This window comes from Lepisma saccharinum, chromosome 1, assembly GCF_977018435.1.
Source record: "Lepisma saccharinum chromosome 1, izLepSacc3.1, whole genome shotgun sequence".
NCBI lineage: Eukaryota > Metazoa > Arthropoda > Insecta > Zygentoma > Lepismatidae > Lepisma > Lepisma saccharinum.
In genome coordinates, this window is record NC_139229.1 from 152,743,043 (window position 1) to 152,767,454 (window position 24,412).

The following is a 24,412-nucleotide window of genomic DNA, read 5'->3' on the forward strand; positions in this document are numbered from 1 at the left end:
ATTGCTTTGACCACAACATGTACAAAGAAGTAAATGTCGCTTCCCTTTCAGATTATTATCAATGGCTTGCATTTGTATACAATAATATGCAGAAAATGACAAAATTATTTTCATAAGCCATAACGTAAATGACACTATAATACAAAAGAACTGATAGCCTCGACTAACACTCCTCAATTCTTACTCTACACCCAATATAAACATTTCCCCCTTATCAATGCAACTGTACTTTACCACAAAGATCGAATATTTCATATTCCTCACGTCAACATTATCCAATATAGTTATTTAGTTTCCCTATCTCACTCATCTATTGCCATGCAGATTTTCCTATTATTTTATATATGGTTAACATATAATACATTAGATGTCTTGTAACAATGCATTTTTCCCCCTCTAAAGTCGGTTCCTGTCTTTGTTCACGTTCAAAAGATTATGTAGGGAAAACATCAAGAAAAAAGGAATAAAAACATGATTTAAATATTACAAATTTAGACCCCAGAACAGGGTTGTCAGCTCACATAATTGAAGAGAAGCATATGATTAAAAACAGAAAGGTTTTAAAAACAGTAACAGCAGACATCGATTTAAATGTGTGATTTAAAGACTTCATTCATTTGCAGAAGAATACTGGAAGAAATTAAATAAAAAGAATAGCAATATGGACTATTTCTCTAGTGGGGTAAAGGGGTGCCCACAGGGGAGATTCATGATGCGTCTGCATCATGGGCATTTTTGGGGGGACAAAAATTTTATAGTTTAGCTACCAATTCTATATACCTTCACATAAAAATGAGGGAAGGGATTGTTTCAGTTTGATTGACTTATTGTTTTTTAGTTATGGTTATTATATGTTCAGCATCTACTTCCACAAGAATATTATTTCCTGTAGCAAACATGAAAATAAGCTGTTGTATTTATTTCTTTAGTCTTTTAATTTCAATTGCAATCAAAGGTTTCAAATATCATGCGCCTTTGGATTGTTAGCATCTCTGCCAGTGGTAAACAATGTCTGGTGTTGTATTCGTGGTAGTTCCGAGTCGGCTAGGAACTTCCGTGCAGACTTCAGTTTTAGTGTTGGATGATTTCAGGCATGATTTTTTCGCTTGTATGTGTTCCTGTGCTATGACTGACTGGATAATTGTAACACACTGTCAGCTTTCATTGTCTAAAGATTACGTATTCGAATACAAAAAAAGAAACAAAAAAAATCTACATTCAAACAAAAAATCAATTACTGTGTGTTTATCTGTGCGAAGGGGGGTATGATGATCAATTCTTTTGGGGGGGATTTTGATGAACGACTTTAGGGGCAAAGCGTCCACAGCCTTGGGGGGGATGGGCACCCCTGGTGGGGTATACCTTTGAAATTTAGTCCAATGGAGGAGGTTGTGAATCTTTGTAAAGGAAAAGGATATATTTTGAATTGCCTGGAGACATTCAGGATACGTTAGTTTCCAACAATGAAAAAAAGTTTAATCGAACTAAAAATAAATGTCTAATGAAAGGAGTGTGTGTTCTAAAATATTACTATTCCTGCTTGTATTATCGGTATTCCCTTCTTTCTCCACTCCTTGTAGCATGTCTTGTAGCTATGGTTTCTTGACTTCCATAATGCTACTTTCCTTAGTAGAATTCTTCATATTTTTGGCTTTTACAAAGAAGTATCATGTATTCCCCAAAATGCAGTAACAAAAAATGGAGTCAAGACAACAATGAAATACTGATTTTTAATGACCATTTGCCATTTTCAGTGAGGAAAGCAGAATATTTTAAGTTGATATTTGTATTTTCTCTTATATTCTTATTCATGTACTACTTGTACATGGATGAATTTATACAAACACTTGTAGAACTTTGAATGCATATTTATTATAATATACCATGTACTGAATACACCTTTCAGTGAAGGAACATTTCAGAATAATCGTACATTTTAATCCTAGAATAAATGTACATTGGTTTGCTAATTTTTTTAGTTCAAGTATCAAATTGAAACATTTATAAAATACTGATGAAAGTACAAAACAAAAAATAAAACTAAAAATTAATATCTAGAAAATCAAAAGAACACATCACTTGTTCAGCACTTCAAAATTTACATTCTGTTATATAAATCTGTTTCTGTTCATACTACATCTGTCCCAGAATGTAAGTTATGTCCTAGAACTTCTTCAATTTACTCAGTTTGTTATTTCTTTTCATACCTAATTTCCTCAATCTTCTCCAATATTTTAAGGTATTTGGGTCCAGTTCTTCCAATGGAGGGGCTTTTCCTAAGAAGAAAAGAAGAAAAACTTCTAAATTTATAATTTTAAAAAACGTATATTAAAAAGCCTTTAACCTTTAGAAGATCGAGGCTCTCCTGTATGCTGTCTTCCTTGTGGACTAGGTTTTCCAGGCACATACTTGTCAAATGTGCCACGAATCACAAAAAAAATTATAGCAGGAGAATTGTCTTAGAGAGCTGAAGTCTATTTTATCTATGTGCTGAATGATGGTTTTCTCACCAGAAGTTTATTTTATCCATATTCCCTCCCAATAATGAAAGTTATAGAAATAAGAAAATTAAATGAATGATTTATTTTACTTTGCCTTTCTGCCACTTTTGGCTAATTGAAGATGAGGATGAATGGTGAAGATGAAATAGATGAAGGGACAATCAATCACACATACACACACAGCACAAAACACAAATCCCACTGAGGATTATACTGGCCATGAGTCCAGATAGCAGAGCCTCACTAGTATGCAAAATGCTGTCCAGGGTGTACCAAGTGGAAGAGAGGTTGTTGTTTGGATTGATTTGGTGTTTTAAGTCCACTTTATGGACAGTAAGGCTAATCGGGACTGGACCTATAGTTTAAAGTGGGATCCGAACCACTATGTACCTCCACCAGGTATCGAACCCAGGATCCCTTGATTACAAGGCAATAACGCTACCACTGCACCATCGGGGAGGCCCTAAGAGAGGTTGTTGTTGTTTGGGTCACCCCTTACACCTAAGACAACAATTGGAATTTTACAGTAGTTCAACTAAAGTCAGAACAAAAAAAAGCAAAGTGAAAGGAAAAATATAGTGTGTAAAACTGTAATACTCCTACAATTATACAAAGTTACATTAAAAATAGTTACACACGTTTTGAGAAATAAAAAAATAATGAAGGTGTATAATGCTCCACAACTGTGTCAATCTTACTGGGGAACTTTGGTTGTGGCATCAGCCTTATTGATGAAAGAAAATATCTTGAAATTTGCACCATAAAGGATCACCCTTTTACCACATTCTCACAATTTCGTAAAATAGTCCATAAAAAAGCATTTGCGGGGGGAAATGAAAATATTTGGAAAATTTCTGAAATCAGGCATCTCCTGTTGGGCCCCTAATTGCCACTAATCAAACATGAAGAACTTCATAAAACTGACAACTAAGAGCAGTCTATTAAAGTTTCTTTCACTTCCTTCCAATAATAAAAAATAAAAAGTTTAAGGAAAAAAAAAAAGGTTGCTCTTAGAATACATGAGCTGTATCGTGCTGATAAACAGTGTTCTGAAAATTCGGTAATAGGATCAACCCTATGGACACAGATCAGGGTGGATAAAAATCATGATTTTTATTTTAAAAGAAAGAACACTGATTAATATTTGTTGATTGGTGGTGATAAAACTACTCACTGCTTCATCAGCAGGAGTTGAAAGAATGTCTTCATCTTTTGGATTCATTCAATTCAAAATAAGAAATTGCTTAGGCACTGAAAGAACTTCAAAGTTGGTGTTCCTTTACAAAGAACTAAATCAAACACAATAATGTCCCTTCTCTTTGAAACAAGAATGTTTTCATAATAGTATTTTACATTTCCAGCTTTATCAATCAGTAATATGACAAATGTTGAACTTTCTTAGTTCACAAAGTGTATGAATGTAAACGGCCCTGTAAAATGTTTGAACAGTTTGGTTAAAGAAAATTAAAAAATATATATATGTGTGTAAATAAACACTTTTCTGAAGAAGTGTGTGTTAATGAAAAAATGTAATTTCAGTAACTCTTCTTCCAGTAAAAAAAAAAAAAAAAACATTTTGGATGTACTATATAATTGTTAACTTAAAATATTTTTTCCTGTCTTTGTAGCTGAACTTTTGGTAATTTCACTAAGTAATTCAGTCAATTTTTGGTAAAATCATCTAAAGTGACTGCACTAATGTGGCTTCATCAGGAGATAAGACAAGAATAGTCAAAGTTTAAAACATGGGGAGGTAAGTTGGGTTAAAAAAGGTTAAAATGGTAAAAGACAATGCAGTGTTCTGTCAGTCCTTCCTACTCCATCTCTTGCTAGCAACTCTGGACTATTCTTGTCATATCTCCTGATGAAGCCACATTAGTGCAGTCACTTTAGATGATTTTTTTTTAAATAAAGGAACTAATAACAAGCTGAAATTTGGTATGTAACATATTTGTAACATAATAACAACATACCAAAAGTTCCGGCGATCATCATAATTTACAAAATATCATCATCTACCATGTTTATTGAGAACTTAATGATAATGACACTATTTACAGTTTAACATAATTAATATTTTGTATACCTATTCTACAGAAAACATTTGCTACTTTTGCCTATGAAAATTTAGTGTGTTTACAGTTCCAACAGGGTGAAAACGTCACTCAGATGTTTGGTGGAAGCCATCCAAGGAGTACCACCGTCCAAGAGGACCATTTCTTATGCCTAACAGCCAGGTGCAATAGACACAGCACCGTCTCCGATCTCGGTAGAGATCTTGCAGCTGCTACAGGGACCAATGTTTCAAGGTTTACACTGTACAGACGGTTAGCTGAGGGACACCTGTATGCCAGAAGACCAGCAAGGTGTGTTCCATAGAACCCAGTGCAAAGAAGAGCCCGTTTGAATTGGTCCATGGAACATCACACATGCACCCAGGAGCAATGGAGTCATGTCTTGTTCACAGATGAAGCCAGGTTCTGTCTTATCAGTGATTCACGGCTCATCTGGAGAGAACCCGGAACACGGTTCTGTCTAGCTAACATTACTGAACTGGACCATTACAGGGGCTGCAGAATCATGGTCATCCTGGAGTCTCGCATGCCCGTGTTTGTCTTCCCACAGGTATGGTGTATCGGGATGACATCCTGGACCAGTATGTTAGTCTGTTTCAGGGTGCAGTGGGCCCTGAATTCATTGTGATAATGCTCGTCCCCATCGAGCTGGCATAGTGGATGTGTACCTTGGGAATCAAGACATCAGACGATTCGATTGGCCCAGTCGCTCACCAGACTTGAATCCAATAGATCATGCATGGGACATGCTTGGCAGGCAAATTGCACGTCGTCCAATTGCTCCAAGGTCCATTCCCGAGCTCAGGGAGGTACTGGTTCAAGAATGGCAAGCCATATCTCAGCCACTTCTTGATAATCTCATCCTCAGCATGCACTCGCGTTGTGGTGCATGTCTTGCAGTGCAGGGAGATCACACACACTATTGATGTCCCTGTGCCACACCTTGTTTCCTGGACTAAAACATGGGTACATTTCCTGATTTTCACACCCCTTTGCATTTTCGTCCCTGTTGCCCACTGTACCTTTTCTCACACTGTTTTCAGTCTGATGCCATTTGCAATTCAACTTGCAATTCATATATGGGTAGTTCTCCATTTTCCACCTGTGATAAATACCTTCCACCGAATAATCCCTCACTTATGCACATGAGTGTATTTTGTTTGCATGCTTTTCCTTTGAAAATGTATACGAGTATCTAAACAGCATTGAATGATTACGAGATTCATGTACTTTCACTAAAAGTGATTCTGATATCTACAAATTACTTATCTACATTATTCTATGAATTACTTCTTTATTTTTCAAGTTATTTAAATCACTGATATTTTTATTAATCACACAATTTCAATCTTTATTGAAATCAACCTGATGTCAATCGAACAACCTTGACACAAATATGAGGAAAAATTTGCAAGTAATCACTATGAAAGATCGCTTTGATGACATGACACTTGGGTCCCTACATTTAGTAAAAAGTCCATGAAAATGTATTTTGAGGGAAAACCACAAAATTGTCATGAAATTTCAGAAATCAGATGCCTCCTGTTGGGCCCCTAATACCTACGAATCAAAAATGGTAGTCATATCACACATCACAAACATGTACTAACAATCCACGAAAGTTTTACAACCTAACTTCGAATACAGGTTAGTCTTCCACATGTAGGAGCAATTTATATCTTGCAGAGTTTTCAGAGTTGCCTATGTCTAGGGTTACCAGATTGCTGTAAGGGAAATGTAGGGCATGCTGTCCCCAAATGTAGGACATCAAGTCAAAATGTAGGACACAACACATTCTCAATAAATAATACATATTTCTATAGAACATGTTAGAAAATAGTTGAAAAATTACACTTTTCAGTTTTAAAAAAAATGAATTCTCAATGAATTTTTAAATGCAAAATTTCAAAACTCGCAATCATATATATAATCAATGCATCTCTTACTACATGATTTAGGAGACAAATTTTATCAAAATTTCAGGTTTAGTCAAACTATAATTATGTTAGTTGAAATTATAGGGACCAGTACCAAACATTTTACAGAATTTATGAAAAAATAATTTCTCTCGTGAGTCTGTTGTGCTGATAGTAATGAAAGTACTCTCTCAACATTTGAATTATGACCTGTAATGGCAAACAAATATTCAGCAATTACCGTAATTTAAAATTGTTTCAGAAGTTTCATCTTGGGTAGTTTTTAGTTACCAAACCAACAAACCCAAAATTCTTGACTTTTTCCTGTTTTTCTTAACGTTTTTTTATTGAATCCCTACTTAAGTAAAGTTGGAAATTAGTAATTAAGAAAATAAATATTTATTTAATGAAAACCCCTACCAAAGGGCCAGTTAAGATGAAAACTGAAGCTGAATTTAAGAAGAGAATTAGTTCTGCTTTCTCGTATTAATGAATCCTGAACTGTGTTTAGCTGACAATCGAGGCTTTGGCATCTGGACTCACAGCCAGTATAATCTTATGTGGGCTTGTGTCGGTTGTCCCTATATGTTTGTGACTGTCCCTTCATCCATCTTATCTTGCCATCATTCATCCTCATCTTCGCGATTAGCCAAAAGGACAGAAAAAGTGAAGTAAAATAAACTAAATCAACCAATCAATAGCAAAAATTCTTGACCACAAGAAAAATGTATTGCCTTTTTATTGACTTCTTGACCTACTTATTTATTTCTTTACTTTTTCTTGACTTCCATGACTTTCTTGACTGGCAGACACCCTGAATAGCTTTGTTCTCTATACCCCTGCTTTACAATTAAATTATATTGAATATTGAATGAGAATGGGCAACACCTCGTACCATCAGTATAAACCCTAAGGCAAGAAATTCTGTTCAGGCATTGAACAGTGACATTATCAGAAAGTGGTCCCAAAACTTTGTTCATTAATTGCTTCAATTTTCCCATTTGTTTAATAGAAGGGCAATTTTTATTTTCCTTTGTGCAATGATTGACTCAAAATATATTTCACTATTGAGTTTGGAAGCACAGTCCATAGACTTGTAACTTGCATGATTTTTTTCTGTTACATATTTTCCTAATTAATATTATGTGACACTCAAAATGTAGGACATTTATGATATTTTTCAAATTCCTCCCGGATGCCGGACATAATGCTAAAATTTAGGACATGTCCGGGAAAACCGGATGTCTGGTAACCCTACCTGTGTCTGAAATATGACCAGTGAAATGAAGTAAAGGATATGTTTACGAAGTATGAGTCACAGAGAAAGTGCAGGTGATGTGGTGAAATAAGGGTAACAACGAGAAAAAGGATTGACCAATAGAAATTGGTCATACACTACCACCCAGTGCATTTGCAATCTATTCTCCAAAAGGGGCATTGTCAGGAGAAATATCATGGCATGTTCACTGTATGACTGGACAAATGGATTGGATTGAATTGATTTTGTATTTAAAGTCCACTTTATGCACAGTAAGGCTAATCGGGACTGGACCTACAGTTTAAAGTGGGATCCGAACCACTATGTGTCTCCACCGGGAATCGAACTCAGGAACCCTTGATTACAAAGTGACGACGTTACAACTGCGTCATCAGGGAGGCCAGATTGGACAAATGCTTCCGATAGTGGCATGAACAATAAGTGAGGCTTTTCCTACACCCCCCCCCCACCCCTTAATTGATTGATTTGGTGTTTTAAGTCCACTTTATGCTCAGTAAGGCTAATAGGGACTGGATGCACAGTTTAAAATGGGATCCGAAACACTATGTCTTTACACTGGGTATCGAACCCCCCATAAGCCAAGCAGAGATAACAAGGAGGATGGTAGATGATACAATTTTTTTTCAATTATTTTTCTCAAATTTTGCCCTGTGTAAGAATTATGAGTTTGGAAAAATATAAAATTTTTCAAAAAAATTCTAATTTTTTTATTTTAAAGAAATTTATTTTTTTAATGGATTTTTTTAAAAAATGGAAATGTCAGATTGACTATTTTGAAATATAGTGATTTGGTGTCTTCCAGATACTTTAAAGTGATAAGGGATGATAAATAGAATCACCTTTATTGAGCGGGCACGTTTCAGCGACACAGGCCACTTTTACAACAAACCCTTGTCAAATACATAAACACACACCTACAGAAATTTCTATATGCATTTCCACTAAGAACGTAATTTAAACATTGTACATTCATGGGTATCCGTAAGGGGGGCAAGGGGGGGCATGCCCATCTCCCTGGAAAATGAAAGTCAACCAAAAATTATATATTTCACACACATAATTTCATTCACCCACAATAATGTGTGTTAATTATTGTACGAACATGATAAATTCAAATTTAAGCAATGTTTCTGGAGGGAAGAACACTATTATTGGGGAAAATATGCCATGTTGGACCCCCTGGAAAAAATACCTTCCTTGGCCCTCCCTGGAAAAAATCCTGCGGACGCCCATGTGTACATTAAGTATAGTTAAGCATCATTTTACTAGTAGTATAGATATAATGTTTAACCTTTAGTGGACGAAGCCTTGCACATGTGGGAACTTTCATGTGTGCACTTTTCAAACTAGCCACGATGTACAAAATAAATCATAACTTGGGAATTAATTGTCATAGATAAAATCTGTTTTTATGTTAGGGATGACAGGGCTTTTAGCAGAGGTGAAATTTATACATTGTGCCTCCCAATAATGAACTTTAAGGAAAGAAGATCGATTTTTTTTTAAAAAAAATGGTATTTGGCATGCAAAATGAAAAAATGTAGTATATAGCAGTGGTGTATTCCTACAACCATGCAAAGTTTTGTTGAAAGTAGACCAATACTTCTTGGGGGGTTAACAATGTTTAAGAGCAGCAGTATTGCCAGCTTACAGAAAGAATTTCTTGAATTTCACCTTCAGCGTTGGCCTTATGGATGCTGGATGGACCAAATTTGGAGGGAAGCATGATAAAAGACAACTCCTTGAGGATATGTAATGTTAGTCTCCCAATTTGGGAGAAAAAAATGCAATTTATGCAACATTTTCAAAAGTCAAAATTTTCAGAAAATTGTGAAAATTGGGCCATTGTCTCTGGGCCCCTATTTGTCACACAATTATTTCAGGTAAAGGTGAAATGGGTCAGCAAAAAGCGGTGGTTTCATAAGATTTATCCTATAATTCTTGGAGGGAAACAAAGGACTTTTTCAAACTCCATTTGTTAATAATAGTAACAATGGATATATTGTTTTGTGATTCATATGTATACAAATGAACAAAAAAGACAACTGAAATATCATGTGAAGTTTTGAAAAAATGGCATGTTTTAATTGCTGCCACATATCTCATCTCCTAATGCGTATTATTTCCTTATGTCTTTATGTGTACATGTCACCCAGTCTGGCAAATCAAATTCCTATATTTCTAAGGAGATTTAACTTGTGTAGTTTTAATTGTTTTTTGAATGTTACAATTGAGAAAGATGTTTGGATTTAGAGGGGGGGGCTGAAGAGGTATTTTGGATGTTCATTTCTAGAGTTTTTGTAGAGTAGGACTAGGTTGTGATAAATGCATTTATCACTTAACTTAAACCATTCGACTTTTGCATGGTATGGTGTCAAGTGCTTAGAATATTTCAAATCAAAAATGAAGCTAATACAAGTGTTCTGGATTCACTGCATGCACCTAACTTGCTTGTGATTACTATTAGAATAAACAGTGTTAGAGTAGTCAATGGTAGGGAAAACGAGAGAATGAACAAGTTTAGTTCATAGCTAACCTTGTGTCACTTGTTACATTGAAAAGAACCATGCATGTACTGTGGTTGATATGAAAACCAGATTCAAAGTGGTCTATTAAGTTATTTCATGCTTGGAAGCCAAGAGTTTAATCACTAACAATGTACTCTAGGGCATTAGACAAAGCTGGGAGGATGCTGAGTGGTCTCTTTTGTTTTTCTTACTTCATAATTGCAAGTTGCAACTGTTCATTTTGACTGCAGTCTTCAAAGCTTGATGTGTTAAGGTCACCGTTCTTGACACCCTTCCTGTATTTGTATAAGCTCTGCCTCACATGGCCATAAGCTGCTTTCATTTTGATCGTAGCTCATCTGTCAGCAATGGGATAAGGGGTTTGAAATGCATTTCATTCTAATGGGAGCATGTTTACTGTACATATGAAGAAAAAATGTATTTAATAGATCAACCCGCTCTCTGTAGTGTGTTAATTATATGCCATGGAGCATCTTCATTCAAGTAGGTTTGTCTTCTTCATTCAAGTAGGTTTCTTTTATATTCTTAATGTCCTTAATGGTACTTGCTTAGCTATAAATTTAGGAAGCTGAGATCACATGATATATGGATTAAATCATTGTAGAACATCTAAGGTACTGGAAAATGGCCATGGCTGGTTACGTGAGTCTGAGTCTTCTCCAAAACCACAATAACATCAAGCCATGAGTCTGAAGTGACTGTGTGGTAGGTTCGATTTAAGTGACAGACTGATAGATTTAAGGCAGAGAATGTATTGCAAAATTGCATTGCATTTCTTTGGTACTGCTAACATCTCACAAAACAATTACAATTTAAATATCTTGTAACAGTTTTTGAACTTATCAGTTAGTTTCCAGCCAGCATATCTGATATAAAATGCTATTGTTTCCTTTCATAAAATAGTGCACTGTTTTTACATTATACAGACTACATATACAATGCGTATATTTTTCATTTCTATTAAATCCAAAAATTATTTTAACTATTGTTTCTTCACTCTATTAAGAATTTGTGACTATTTCTTCTTAGCACATTCTAGACATGAGACAATTGATAAGAATCATTTAAAAGTTTAAATACCAAACTGAAACGCAGGAGCGCATGTGTGGGTGAAATTTACTGAGAAGGATTGCCTCAGGCACTCTTTGCTAAAGATGAAAAATATTTCAAAATTGCTTGGCAAAATTGCTAAAAAAAATAGAAAGGGGTAAAAGTTTTGAGCAGAGCATTCAACATCATAAAATGAATTTACCGTGCTCTGGATTCACAACGGTGAGAACCACTACACAAGGCTTCCTCCGTCACCAGGTTTAGCAGCTATTACATCAATACATGATACACAATCAAAGTCAGAATACAATTATTTTATGCTAAATACAAATGTAAAGGGGTTTGATACTAGATTTTAGATATAGTTCAAGAAAAAACTGTATATCACTGAGGATACATTTGATAAGCATGCTAAAAGATGGATCAATATTTTCTTCCCTTCTTTTCATTTTACTTTATATGGAAGTTCCTATGCCAAATTCAAACATTGAAAATTATGTTAGTATACTATTAGATTATATTTACAAAATATATATATACAAAACTACACTAAGCTATGTGGGTGTTTATATACTATGTAGACATATTTAATAAGCCTACTGAAATATGAAGTTTGCACTTGGATAAAACCATTCATTGAAAACAGCCGGCATTTTTTGCAACTACTGCTTATGTCTACCTATGAATTCCATGTCGAAAGCTGTATTTTAAATTGAGATTCAAGTTTACAGTAGAGAGATAAATGAAAGCTGTGGAAAAATGCAGTCAAGTAATGTATTCTCATCGATTTGAAACACTTTGGGGGGAAAAGCCGGAAAAAGATCAACCAAAAAAAGCCACAGAAAAAATAACTCAAGTTTCTTTCCAAAAAAGCAGGTTTCATTCCGACCACTTCCAACTCTAATCATATATACTGTTAATACAACAAAGTTCTCAACATGTTTGTATCATAAAATGCCCAAGTTGTCTGTAAATCGTTTGAAGCCAACTGGCATAAACTCGGTCTCTGTAATCTGTGGATCTAGGCCACACATAGAGGAACAGAAAGCGAGTGTGCAGAGCAAAGAAGTGTGTGACGCTACAAAGAGATGGTAGCTACAGCCGCATTTTCCCCTTGCACTCACTTCCCTCATTGGCTGAGCCCTCTTGACTCACTACTTGCGCAGAGACTGGTTTTCATTCACTTGCACCAGGATTTCCGACACAGAGGATAGTATCACATAAAAAACTTTCCAGAATTAAATAATGAAACATATAGCTAGTCCACATGTGATACTCACTGCAAACTTAGGAATAGAAATCTCTAGGTCTCTCCCCACACACACACCAAAAAAATATGCTGCTTTATTTTCCTGGCAGTACATACTATTGGAACATTGGGCATAGTAGGGAAAGAAAAATACAAAGACAACATAACACTAAAACACGAAGGCAAAAGCATTGTCAATCCCCAAGATATAGCATCAAATTTCAATAAATCATCCGAAAACAAAATTATAAAACTAGTGATATAACTAAAGTAGATTCTAGTATATACTTACTCCCTACAGACAAAAAGGAAATATTTACTTTAATTTAATAAGTTGCTCAAAAACAATTATTCTGCCGGCATACAAGGGTCACTATTTATATTTTGAGCCTTGGCAACACTGATTGAAGTTAGGCGCAATTTGACGTTTGCACCGAATCGTCTGGCATTATTGATCATAACGTACTTCCAATGTTTTGTCAATAGCTTCATTTGTGTTGTTTATGTTGCCTTGGAGATTGCGCGACAACAATAAAATGGAATTAACTCGTGAACATTTTCGTGCGATGATTTTTTACTATTTTCGACGTGGATTATCAAGACAAGAGTTCATCGATCAACTTACTTCCACATTTGGCGATGAAGCCCCATCCTTTGCCACTGTGAAACGCTGGTATAACGAATTTAATCGTGGCCGCCATTCGCTCACCAACGAGATTCGCGAAGGTCGTCCAAAATCAGTTGTGTTCAAGAAAACATTGATGCTGTGCAAAACCTAATACTGCAAGATCGTCATGTGACATACTGTGAGATTGAGGCAACCATAGGCATTATATAAAATATCTAAAATATTACATGATTGATCATTTAGCTGTGAGAAAGGTATGTTCTCGTTGGATCCCACACAATTTGACAAAAACTCAAAAAGACGCTCGCGTCAATTGGTGAAAACAAATGCTCAATAAATACAATCGTGGTGCTTCAAAAGACGTATATAAGATTGTAACAGGTGACGAATCATGGACATATGCATATGAGCCGGAACGTAAACAGCAGTCGACTGTATGGGTGTTTCAAGATGAACCCAATCCAACAAAAGTTGTTCGCGCTCGAAGCACATCGAAACAAATGGTCGCCTGTTTTTTTCGGGAAAACTGGTCATGTGGCAACTGTGCCTTTAGAGGAACGTAGAACGGTCAACTCTGAATGGTACACAACAATTTGTTTGCCAGAGTTCTTCGGTCAAATACGGAAAACAAACAAACGCCGTCGGATCATTCTTCATCAAGACAATGCAAGCTGTCACACATCTCGTCTAACAACAGATTTTATGAACAGGCAAAAAAATCGAATTGATGGGTCATCCGCCGTACAGTCCTGATTTGACACCCAATGACTTCTTCTTGTTCCCGAATGTCAAGAATAAATTGCGTGGACAACGATTTTCGTCGGCGGAAGATGCCGTTGATGCATTCAAAAACCATATTATGGAGGTGTCTCAAGAGGATTGGAAAAACTGCTTTGACAAATGGTTCGAATGAATGCAAAAGTGTATTGACCATAAAGGAGAATACTTCGAAAAACAATAAAGCAGTTTTCAATGCCAAATTCCTGTTTTTTCATAGTTAGGCTCAAAATATAAATAGTGACCCTCGTAGATGAGATACCCGACATTGTAATAAAAAAATGTGCTGCACACCTATCTGGCCCAATATGTCATGTAGTTAACCTAAGTCTCCTTACCGGTAAATATAAAGAACAGCTAAAGACGGCCATAGTAAAACCTCTGCACAAAAAAGGGTCAAAAATTGAAATGAATAATTACAGACCAATCTCTCTTCTCCCGGTCATTTCAAAAATACTCGAAAGGATTATGTACAATAGAGTAATAACATTTTAAAGCTTGGTTGCCCTAAGCTTTACATTGGAGCGCGATGGGATGGCTATTCAAACGTTACTTTCAACAAAAGTAAGAATTTCTCGTGTAAATCGATAATAAAAATGGGTTAAGTAAAGCTTTCAGATTATGTATCCGGTCATAAGTTTCCGAGAATTACATTCTCCTGAACCTAAGAATTTAAATATTTAAACGCAACAATAGTTTATGGTGCAACGGGAGGGTTGCGCAAACGAAAGTATGTTTATGCACAAAGAGCAATAAACTTCACGTCATTTGGGTCGTCCCTAGCTGCCATGGGCTTGGCCGTAGACTATAAGTTTATGTCTACATGCGTTATCTACACGAAAATCACATTGGCTAATTTCTAGTCTGTGGTTTACATAGTCTACTAGGGGTGTGCGGGACAGGATATTTTTTATATCCAGACATTCGGGAAAGGAAAAATTCACAATTTCCCGACAAAGTTGGAAAATTTTCAGGACGGGAAATGTTCGAAATTTCCTGAAGCTCTGGAAATCTCGATCTCTACACGTCATTTTCAATTTAAGTGATTGTTTTTGCATTTCTGGAATCAACAATAAAATTGCCGAAAAAATCAAAAAAAGACAAATAAAACCAACCTTTTTCTGGCCTACAATGACCCAAAATGAACATATATTATGCTGGGCCTCGTCTTCAGACACAAGGAAAAAAAAGGATTTTTCCTCAACTTCCGAGCCCTATTTATCACTCACTTTTAATAACACAGGCCTGCGAAATTGAAGTTGTTGAAAAATACAAGAGACGTGTACGTTGAGTTTTATGTTATTGGGTGTGCTGATTTCGAAAATGACCTTCATTTTTTTCCATCACGTCAGGATTTTTTGTAAAATCGATATCGATATTTTTGCTAAAATCTTATGTAAAAAGGAATTTTCGCTAACAATTTTGCATGCACTATCAGGCAAGAGTGGTTTTGATCCATTTAAATATATGTAAAATCAATGCTTGGTGATGCAAATTGATTTATTAGCAATTGATTTTATTTTGTATAGGTTTAAATGGAAGAAAACCACTGTTGCCAGATCACACGAGACACCTCTGCTCGAGAGAAAAACACAAAGTTCCCTGCGTTTACACTTTTAACATCCCATTATGGTGAAGTTTCTAGAAAAAAGCACCAACATATTATGTTCATTTGTGTTTATTAAGGTATTGTACATAAAATAGACGATTGACCACGAGGAGCAATGTATGTGTACATGAACGTTTGACACAAATTGTAAACTGAACAAACAACAAAACCAAACACAAACAAAGTTTGTATTTAAGTACGTACCCTTTTGCCTTTGAAACTTTTTTTGACGTTCTTCTTTTATGTGCAATCTCACGCCTCTCTCGTGTTAACATCCAACAGTAGTCGGCGAGCATGTTCTTGTCCCATTGTCCTTGATATTTGAACTCCATATCTTTAATAACTTGGTGGAACCTTTCACCCTGTTCTTCGCTGACTGCTCCTAAATTTTCGGGGAAATAGTCCACATGTGAGTGAAGCAAATATAGTTTGACACTCATGGAGCAACCCAACGCTTGAAATTTGTCCAGCATATTCATAACAAGTGCTTTATAGTCAGGATCCTTGTAATTCCCCAGAAATTTACTGACCACATCTTTGAAGGCAACCCAAGCTTCTTTCTCCGTTGTTGTCATGCTAGTCTCGAAGTCTTTATCCTTCATGAGCTTGCGGATATCTGGACCAACAAAGATTCCCTCTGTCAACTTGGTTGCAGATAAACCTGGAAACTTTTTGCACAGGTATTTGAAACAATCGCCATCTTTTGGAATAGCCTTGATAAATTGCTTCATTACACCTAATTTGATATGCAACGGGGGTAACAATACTTTTTTGGGTCAACTAAGCTGTTCCGAATCACATTCTTGGTGCCTGGTTCAAGATTTTGTCTTTTAGCCTATTCTTTCTTGACCCAATGTTGAGTCTTTGCATGGCTGTCTCACTCACAAATGAAACATGGGAACTTTGTATATCCGTCTTGTTGACCAAGAAGCATGGAGATAACTTCCAAATCACCGCAAATGGTCGAACCGTGGTCGGCATATTTTATTTTGTTGAGGACGAGAGCCAGGTTTTCATAGCGTTCTTGTAAATGTACCGAGTGTGCAACTGGTACAGATGCATACTGGCTTCCGTGATGAAGAACGACAGCTTTCAGGCTCCTTGTCGATGAATCTATAAACAGCCTCCATTCATGTTTATCATAGGTGATATTAAATTTGCTCATCAATCCGGGAACATAAGAACAATAGACCAGGTTCTCCGCTTCCTCAAAGTACTGAACAAAGTTCTTTTCTCGAATCCTGTACCAATAAAAAGTGGTTCCTTTGGCCAATAAATGTTTTCCTTTCAATCTGGAGCCCAGCAATTCAGCTGCCTCTTTCGAAAGGCCCAGATCTCTAATCAGATCATTAAGTTCAACCTGAGAGAAGGGCTGAGGTGAATCGCCTCCAGAGGCTTATATTCGGTATCGGAGCCTTGACCGTCTGGATGTTCCGAGTCGGAAGACTCTGAAGAGATGACTGGTAATTCAATTGGAGGCAAAGGCACTGGCACATAAGGTCCATGAGGAACGGTGCGTATGGCCGATAGAATGTTCTCAGGATAAGAGATTAGCTTGTGATTTTTTTCGGTTATACCCACGGACATGGCAGGCACAAAAGTAACAATCATCACAGTGGTTTCTCGGCTCCCTCCATGTCATAGGAATTCCAAAGCGTAAAGCAGTCTTCTTTCCATTGAGCCATAAGCGTAGATGAGGAGCCCACGATTTGTCCTGGTCTCCGAGTTTGATGCCAAAATACGCAAGATAAAGTCTTCTTACATAGTTTGTAATTGTCAGGCAGGGAGGAAAGCTATTCCATGCCGAAACAACATATTTATGGTAAATGTTCATACAAATCCACGTACAATTAAATTTTTCAAGAAAACGTGACGTGATAAGACATTTTTCTTTATTTTTTTCGAACTCAGCACGACAAAATACATAAAGTTCACCTATCACTTCCCTTGTATTTTTTTCTTCGCAGGCCTGTGTAATTAATGCCGTAAATGAAATTACATGTGACCTTGCCCGATACACATACAGTTTCCAGTATAGTCATGAAACACCCGTTCCCCAATTACAAAAGTTCACTAAGGATGTGCCCATTCATAAGAGATGAATAACTATAAAGAAAGATGTTTACAAATCATTACATCTCCAATCCATTTAATTCAGTACAATGCATTATTTCAAAACGAGACAGTCACACATGCAGCCAAACATGCGAACCTACTACAAATAGCAGGATCTGTGTACAGTGAACCAGTCACCTGTACAAGAAAACCCACATTAAAAAATCCCCAATGAACCACAAAATACCCATGACTGCATGGACTTGACTTGCTACTCCCGCCGCAGCTGTGATGCACTTGTTTCCCTCCCAGAAAACAACCATAGCATGATGTCACCAGCCCGGTTTCATCCAAACTGTGCTGGTGCATGAAGAGCTGGACACCATGGCACATTGGTTGAACAAATTCTTCTTTATAGACGAAGTCATATCCGACTGTGCAACTCTCTACCGTCCACTAAAGGTTCATACAATCAACCATTTACTGTACTAGCCAATACCAATTGAATAGTGATAATCACTCTTTTTTTGTTACTGGAAAAGCACAATATCACAACACATAATAAATAAATTTAAAAAAAAAAACAATCACGATGATTAACATACACTTTTCCCATATTGATATAATTAATATAAATACTTTACCTAGGTGTAAGTTCCAAAGCCAATCTGGATATTCACTGTCTGGTTTGAGTTTAATATCTTCACCTTCTTTCATAATATTACTTCCACAAACATAATTAACCAATCTATTAGGATCAGTTTCTACTGGTAAGACTTTCTTCTCTATAACTGGTCCCATCTTACCAATTTTCTTCTTTCCTTTACCAAGAGACGGTATGGCTGAAAGAAATGCAGTACATTAAACTACCAACTCCTTTTACACAGAAATTCCATAGATACAAGAAGCGTTTAAATGCTAAAAGATAAAAATTTGCTTTTTACACATGGACTACATTCAATTCTGGCCTCACATCAACATCCACACTAATCAATAGCAACACCAACTATCACAACATGCAATACCCAGTGTTTCCACAATCAGAAGGCACAATTTTTCTTTCATCTTCAAAAAATTGATATCACAAAACTAGTAGTAGTAGTAGATAATTTTGAAAAAAATAGTACTTGACAGAAATACTTCATAAATATTACACTGATACCACCTGCTATTTATTACAATTATTTTAAAAGTTAGATGATAATGGGAAGATAGTACATTAATTATCCCCAAAGTCATTGTAATTATGGTTCTTTTGGGGGTGGATAAATCACACAATGTAAGAAAGGAAAATATACTTCACACTCCAGTGTGTTTCAATTTATCATCAACTTTCCCAGGAATTTCGATAATTTCTTTTTCACATAAAATTATACCTTAATTTTCATGCAGCAACATTGGCCCCACCAATATCAATATACAGGGTGACTGGTAATTAGATGTATTCCCTGAAAGGGGTTAAAGTAGAGACAATTTGCAATAAATTTGACCATATGATACCCCGTCCAAAAATTAGTAGTTTTCGAGATAATCGAATTTCTATTGTTTCTTTAAAAAATGACAATTTTCCACATAAAAATACGAATTGAGAAAAAACTGCTCATTGTATGGAATTTATTTCAGCGTTTTCTGATAGCTAACAAATAAGTGGTTCGTTGAATAAAAAAGTTTTCCCCAAATAACAATCACATGTAAGTACCGGGTGGGTCTAAACTTACAAGTGATGATGAAAAAATGCACTCTTAGTTTACTTGGCAACGTATTAATAACAAAAATGGTATGACATGAAGCGTACAAATTATTTTAATTACTTCCTTGTGTAATCTGCTATCCAACAAGGTACAAATGTTGCTAACATTCACATTTGTGGACAAGAAATAATACTTCATTCATCTTCATGTGAATGGAATCAATTGAACAATACAATTAAAGGACATTACACGTCTTGCTCAAAGTGCCGTTACGAATGCAGGCACGCAGGTTTTTACGGACATTTTGTCTTGTAACTCGTGATGTGATGGTGTCCTTGGTGTGTTCACCAGCTGTTAAGATCCTCTCCCTGAGTTCTTCTTGTGAGTTTACCGGTGTCTTGTAAACTAAATCTTTCATGTGGCTCCAAATGTAGAAGTCGCAATGCGTCAAATCAATCGGGGGATCGAGCTGGGCAGCCATCATGCTGGTAAATCATGTCACGTCTTGTAGCTAGAGGCACATCTTCCAACAACATTGCCATCCCGTTCCTCAAAATATGTTCATAAGTGATGCCCTTTACGATTTGGTGCAGGAAAAATGGCTCGATCAAATGATTATTGATAACGCCCATCCATACTTCTGCCTGGGCGTGCGACAGTGTCTGGATGAAAATTACCCAAAGAAATGGATTGGCCGAGACGACCCAATTCCCTGGCCGGCTCGATCCCCGATCGATTTGACGCTTTGCGAATTCTACATTCAGAGCCACATGAAAGACTTCGTTTACAAGACACCGGTGAACTCTCAAGAAGAGTTCAGGGAGAGGATCTTAACAACTGGTCAACACATCAAGGACACCATCACATCACGAGTTACGAGACAAAATGTCCGTAAAAACCTGCGTGCCTGCATTCGTAACGGAGGTGCCCACTTTGAGCAAGATGTGTAGTGTTCTTTAATTGTATTGTTCAATTGATTCCATTCACAGGAAGATGAATGAAGTATTATTTCTTGTACACAAATGTGAATGTTAGCAACATTTGTACCTTGTTGGATAGCAGATTACACCAGGAAGTAATTAAAATAATTTGTACGCTTCATGTCATACCATTTTTGTTATTAATACGTTGCCAAGTAAACTAAGAGTGCATTTTTTCATCATCACTTGTAAGTTTAGACCCACCCGGTACTTACATGTGATTGTTATTTGGGAAAAAACTTTTTTTCAACGAACCACGTATTTGTTAGCTCCACGTATTTGTTAGCTATCAGAAAATGCTGAAATAAATTCCATACAATGAGCAGTTTTCTCTCAATTCATCTTTTTATGTGGAAAATTGTCATTTTTTAAAGAAACAATAGAAATTCGATTATCTCGAAAACTACTAATTTTTGGACGAGGTATCATATGGTCAAATTTATTGCAAATTGTCTGTACTTTAACTCCTTTCTGGGAATACATCTAATTACCAGTCACCCTGTATATATATTCCACTGTCTGGTGAGTGTTTCCTTTCTCCTTCTTTGATTTTTATTTAGCCCTTTTGGCTCTCATTGCTTTTATCCTATATATATATATATATATAAACACACACACACACACACACACACACACACACACAAAAAAAAAAATATATTACTCTTACCTTTTTAGTGATGTGTTCAGTTTCCATATAATAGTTCTCCAATATGCAAAATAATAAACTTGATAAATATATGTAAAAATAACTGGAACGTATAATTTTTAAAAACGAGATCACTTGAAAAATACAAAACAATTTGGTGACTCATTGAAATTCTGAATTCTTCCGCAGAATAACGAAGCCTTCCATTATTGGAGTCAATGGAAAATACTCTTCTGTGGCCAATTCAGCTTTCTCCCCATACTGCAGTAAAACAGGTGTAGTGTGAGTTTGAAAAGCTGTTATGGTCTTAGGCTTTCCAGCTTGTCCTACAGCATCCACTGGCATTCCTACGCGAACAGCGACAGGTAGAGAGTTCAAGTTTTCATCAAGAGTAACGAGCATTCTTGGCTGCATAGCTGTTGCTAGCAGGTAGAGAAGGTAATGCCCCTTTCCTAGAATGGTGTTTTTAACATCCAGTAAGCTAACAGCAATAGCAAGTAGGCCAGATAAGGCAACAGGGCTCAGAAGCATCTTGTCACTATGATATGGCGATAATGTAATCGTTCCTTTACCGAGATGTGTCAGGCCTTGGGCTATACGAACCATGAATAAGTTGTCTGGATCTCTCGCATGATACTGGGCTAACTGTCGCAACATGGCTGCCAGTCTGGCATTGTTCGTACCAGCCCCAACAAGACCCATAGCAAAAATTGCATTGTGTGCAACCTCAGGGTCATTGTCGTGTGAAAATTTGCTTAAGGTATCAATTATTGGAAGCTTGGGATTGGAAATTGACATTAAGCCTAACGCAATTGGGACAGCTTTACGAATCACAGGTTCGCAATACTGAAGCAAATGTCCGAACATTCTAAATGCCATATCAGAGCTAATGTCCTCCCCCATAGCTATGACTGCAATGCCGATTACAGCAACAGCTTGTTGCGACGTGAGATCCTTCTCCTGTTTCTCTTTCTTCTCTCCTGTTTTCTGTTTAGCATCTTCCTTCTTCTTGCCATCCCCATCTTTCTTCTTGTCATCCAGTTTCTCTGCTTGTTCATAATGCTCACTACAAATGTGCAAGAAATTCTGAATCTGAAGCACATTGCCTGTTCCAGCATACGCGCATGCTTCTATCATAGTGGTCGCCATAGATCTATAAGGGTCAGGTACAACTTCCAAAGCTGCCATTATTGCATCAGTTGAATCTTGTTTACCAAGCATGCACAGACCTATTCCCAAAGGCAGAAAACGAGCAAATGGATCTTGCAAATCTTTCTCTGATTTTTCCATTATAGTCTGCAGCATTATTTCCACCACACCAGAGTTAGAAGTGCCAACTGCGATCATACCACAAGCCAAGCTAGTTATCCCAATAATTTCCATGCTGCTTGTAGATTCAGTAAGTAATGGCAACAATAGATCTAATACTTGCTCATGGTTTGAACCTGCATAGGCAATACCAAGTCCTAAGATAGAACCTATTCGCATGCAGCTTGGCTTGTTCATAACAAACTCTGAGAGAAGAGCCAGAGCAGGATCACAATCAGTACGCACACCACAATTTACAATTCCAATTGCCAAGAGTGCACCTGCTTTTACATGGTCTACAGTACTATACAGGTATTTATCGATTTTGCTCAACCCACCATCAACATCCCATAAAAGTATGAGTCCAAGGGAAGCAGTAGCACTAAACATGCCGTGTTCCTTATTTCTATACAACCATGTACTCTTCTCGTCGCCCATCAATAATTTATCTGTGCCAAACCCAGTATTTAAGAAACCATTAACAAAACTGGAAGCAAGATTCTGACGAGCTGAATCCATTTGCCCTGCACCAAATACTGGTCTCAAATTCTCCAAATGAGACTTATACACATCCTCGGGTACTTTCGCTTCCATAATATCCAATTCACGGCCAAGTGTTAAGAAATCTGCATTCAAGCGTGAGTTTGAAATTATTTCTGATAGTTTATCATGATCTTCCATCTCATCAGATATCTCTATGAAAACCTGTTGACGAGCAAGCATAAAAGCCAGTTGTCTCTGCAACGATCTGCCTGGGCCAGCTATCCTAAATTTTGCATACAGATCACCCTCCTTATCTGACTCTGCATTTTCATCCGTACCTGTACACTGTGGTCCTCTAGCTGCTAACTGCTCTGCTATTGATGTTCTTGAATCTTGCACATCTCTGCAAGACACAAATATTTCCTCAATTTTCTTTCGCTCATTCAACTGCATCGCTAGGCAGAGAGCTTGTGGGTACTGGTGAAACTTTTGATAGAGATAAAGTGCAATTTTCAACAGTGTTGTATTTTCTGGGTCTGGAACGTAAGGGACACAACTCATCAGATACAGGCACACTTTGGGATATGCAATTTCGTCTACATAATTTATAATTAGATCTATCATGTCAATTTCCATTAACAAATCACATGCTTCAATTTCAGCATTATGAGCCATATTGTATGGCACTATTTTCTTTGCTAGCACTATCAATTTATCTCGTTGGTCAGAATCATCCTCCTTCAACTCTGCCCACTCCTCTGCTATTTCCCGTGACAAATGCCTTACATACTCATGACCCCAATCTTTCATAGGTACATCTGAACCTAACAATCTGTATTTCAATGTCTCCCTGTTTGTACCTACTGTCATTGCTAGAACTGACAATATGTCCGCACAATACTGCTTCTGCCTATTATCAATCAACTTTGCATAGATTCCTTTCAGTGTCTCATGATATGGATGCATATGTTTCAAAATCAGAGGAATTGTGGTTGTTACACAGCCAATACCTTTAACGTGGCTACGTAAACGCTCCAGGGCTTGTAAGTAAACGTCTGCATCATTTTCTTGGAGCTGTCTTATAAGGACATTTAGTTCATCTTGAAATTCTTTATCTTCTTCTGTATGAACATGTGTTGTGTGTTTTTCTTTAGCAGAACCTACTTTCAATTCTTTCATTCTTCACTTCGACTTCAATGTACTCACAACAAGAACTTCTCTGTGTACACTACGATACACTCCAAAATAAATAAACAGCACTAATATATAAACGCACAGACGTGTGTCACTACCGGTCCACGAAGCTGTTTGGGAGTTTTCAAAATAGCGTATCATTGTTGCCCTAACAACCCGACATCTAGCTGCAACGTGCCGAATCATTTATTTGCTTAAGATTTTAAAATACATTAGTTAAACTTTACCTGGTATACTGCCATTAGAAAATTCAACTTTCTGTTCTGCGGAAGAGAGAAAATTAGTAATAACTCGTATATTGCGAAATAATTTCCAACATAGAGGCAATTGTTTCACTACCGGCGTAGCCATCTTCAAGAATACTTCTGCTCTCACAATGGCTAACTCATGATGTTCAAGTTTGGTTGTTTTTGCATTTTCTAACTAACCAGTTTTATGTCAAA

At 36.7% G+C, this 24,412-nt stretch overlaps 1 protein-coding gene and 1 pseudogene across 2 annotated transcripts; both read right to left on the reverse strand.

Moving 5' to 3' along the window:
• Window positions 1-1,858: 1,858 nt before the first annotated feature.
• mRpL54 (mitochondrial ribosomal protein L54) lies at window positions 1,859-24,357 on the reverse strand. 2 transcript variants are annotated; one of them, XM_083140571.1, is made up of 3 exons: window positions 24,197-24,357; window positions 18,312-18,509; window positions 1,859-2,276 (listed from the first exon to the last, which is right to left on the reverse strand). In XM_083140571.1, exons 1-3 carry the CDS (start codon window positions 24,318-24,320, stop codon window positions 2,164-2,166), a joined length of 435 nt encoding a protein of 144 aa, XP_082996697.1. In that variant the 5' UTR covers window positions 24,321-24,357; the 3' UTR covers window positions 1,859-2,163. The 2 variants fall into 2 exon arrangements, with proteins under 2 accessions (XP_082996697.1, XP_082996706.1); XM_083140580.1 differs by lacking the exon at window positions 24,197-24,357 and adding an exon at window positions 21,006-21,143.
• On the reverse strand, window positions 21,145-24,085 carry LOC146002599 (26S proteasome non-ATPase regulatory subunit 2 pseudogene; annotated as a pseudogene).
• Window positions 24,358-24,412: the final 55 nt, after the last annotated feature.

Coding starts and splice junctions, on each gene's coding strand:
- mRpL54 (XM_083140571.1), bottom strand. CDS start 24,320: ATGGCTACGCCGGTAGTGAAACAATTGCCTCTATGTTGGAAATTATTT. Junction 18,510..24,196: donor TTCTAATGGCAGTATACCAG/GTAAAGTTTAAC, acceptor CATTTCTTTCAG/CCATACCGTCTCTTGGTAAA. Junction 2,277..18,311: donor GCTTTGGAACTTACACCTAG/GTAAAGTATTTA, acceptor TTTTCTTCTTAG/GAAAAGCCCCTCCATTGGAA.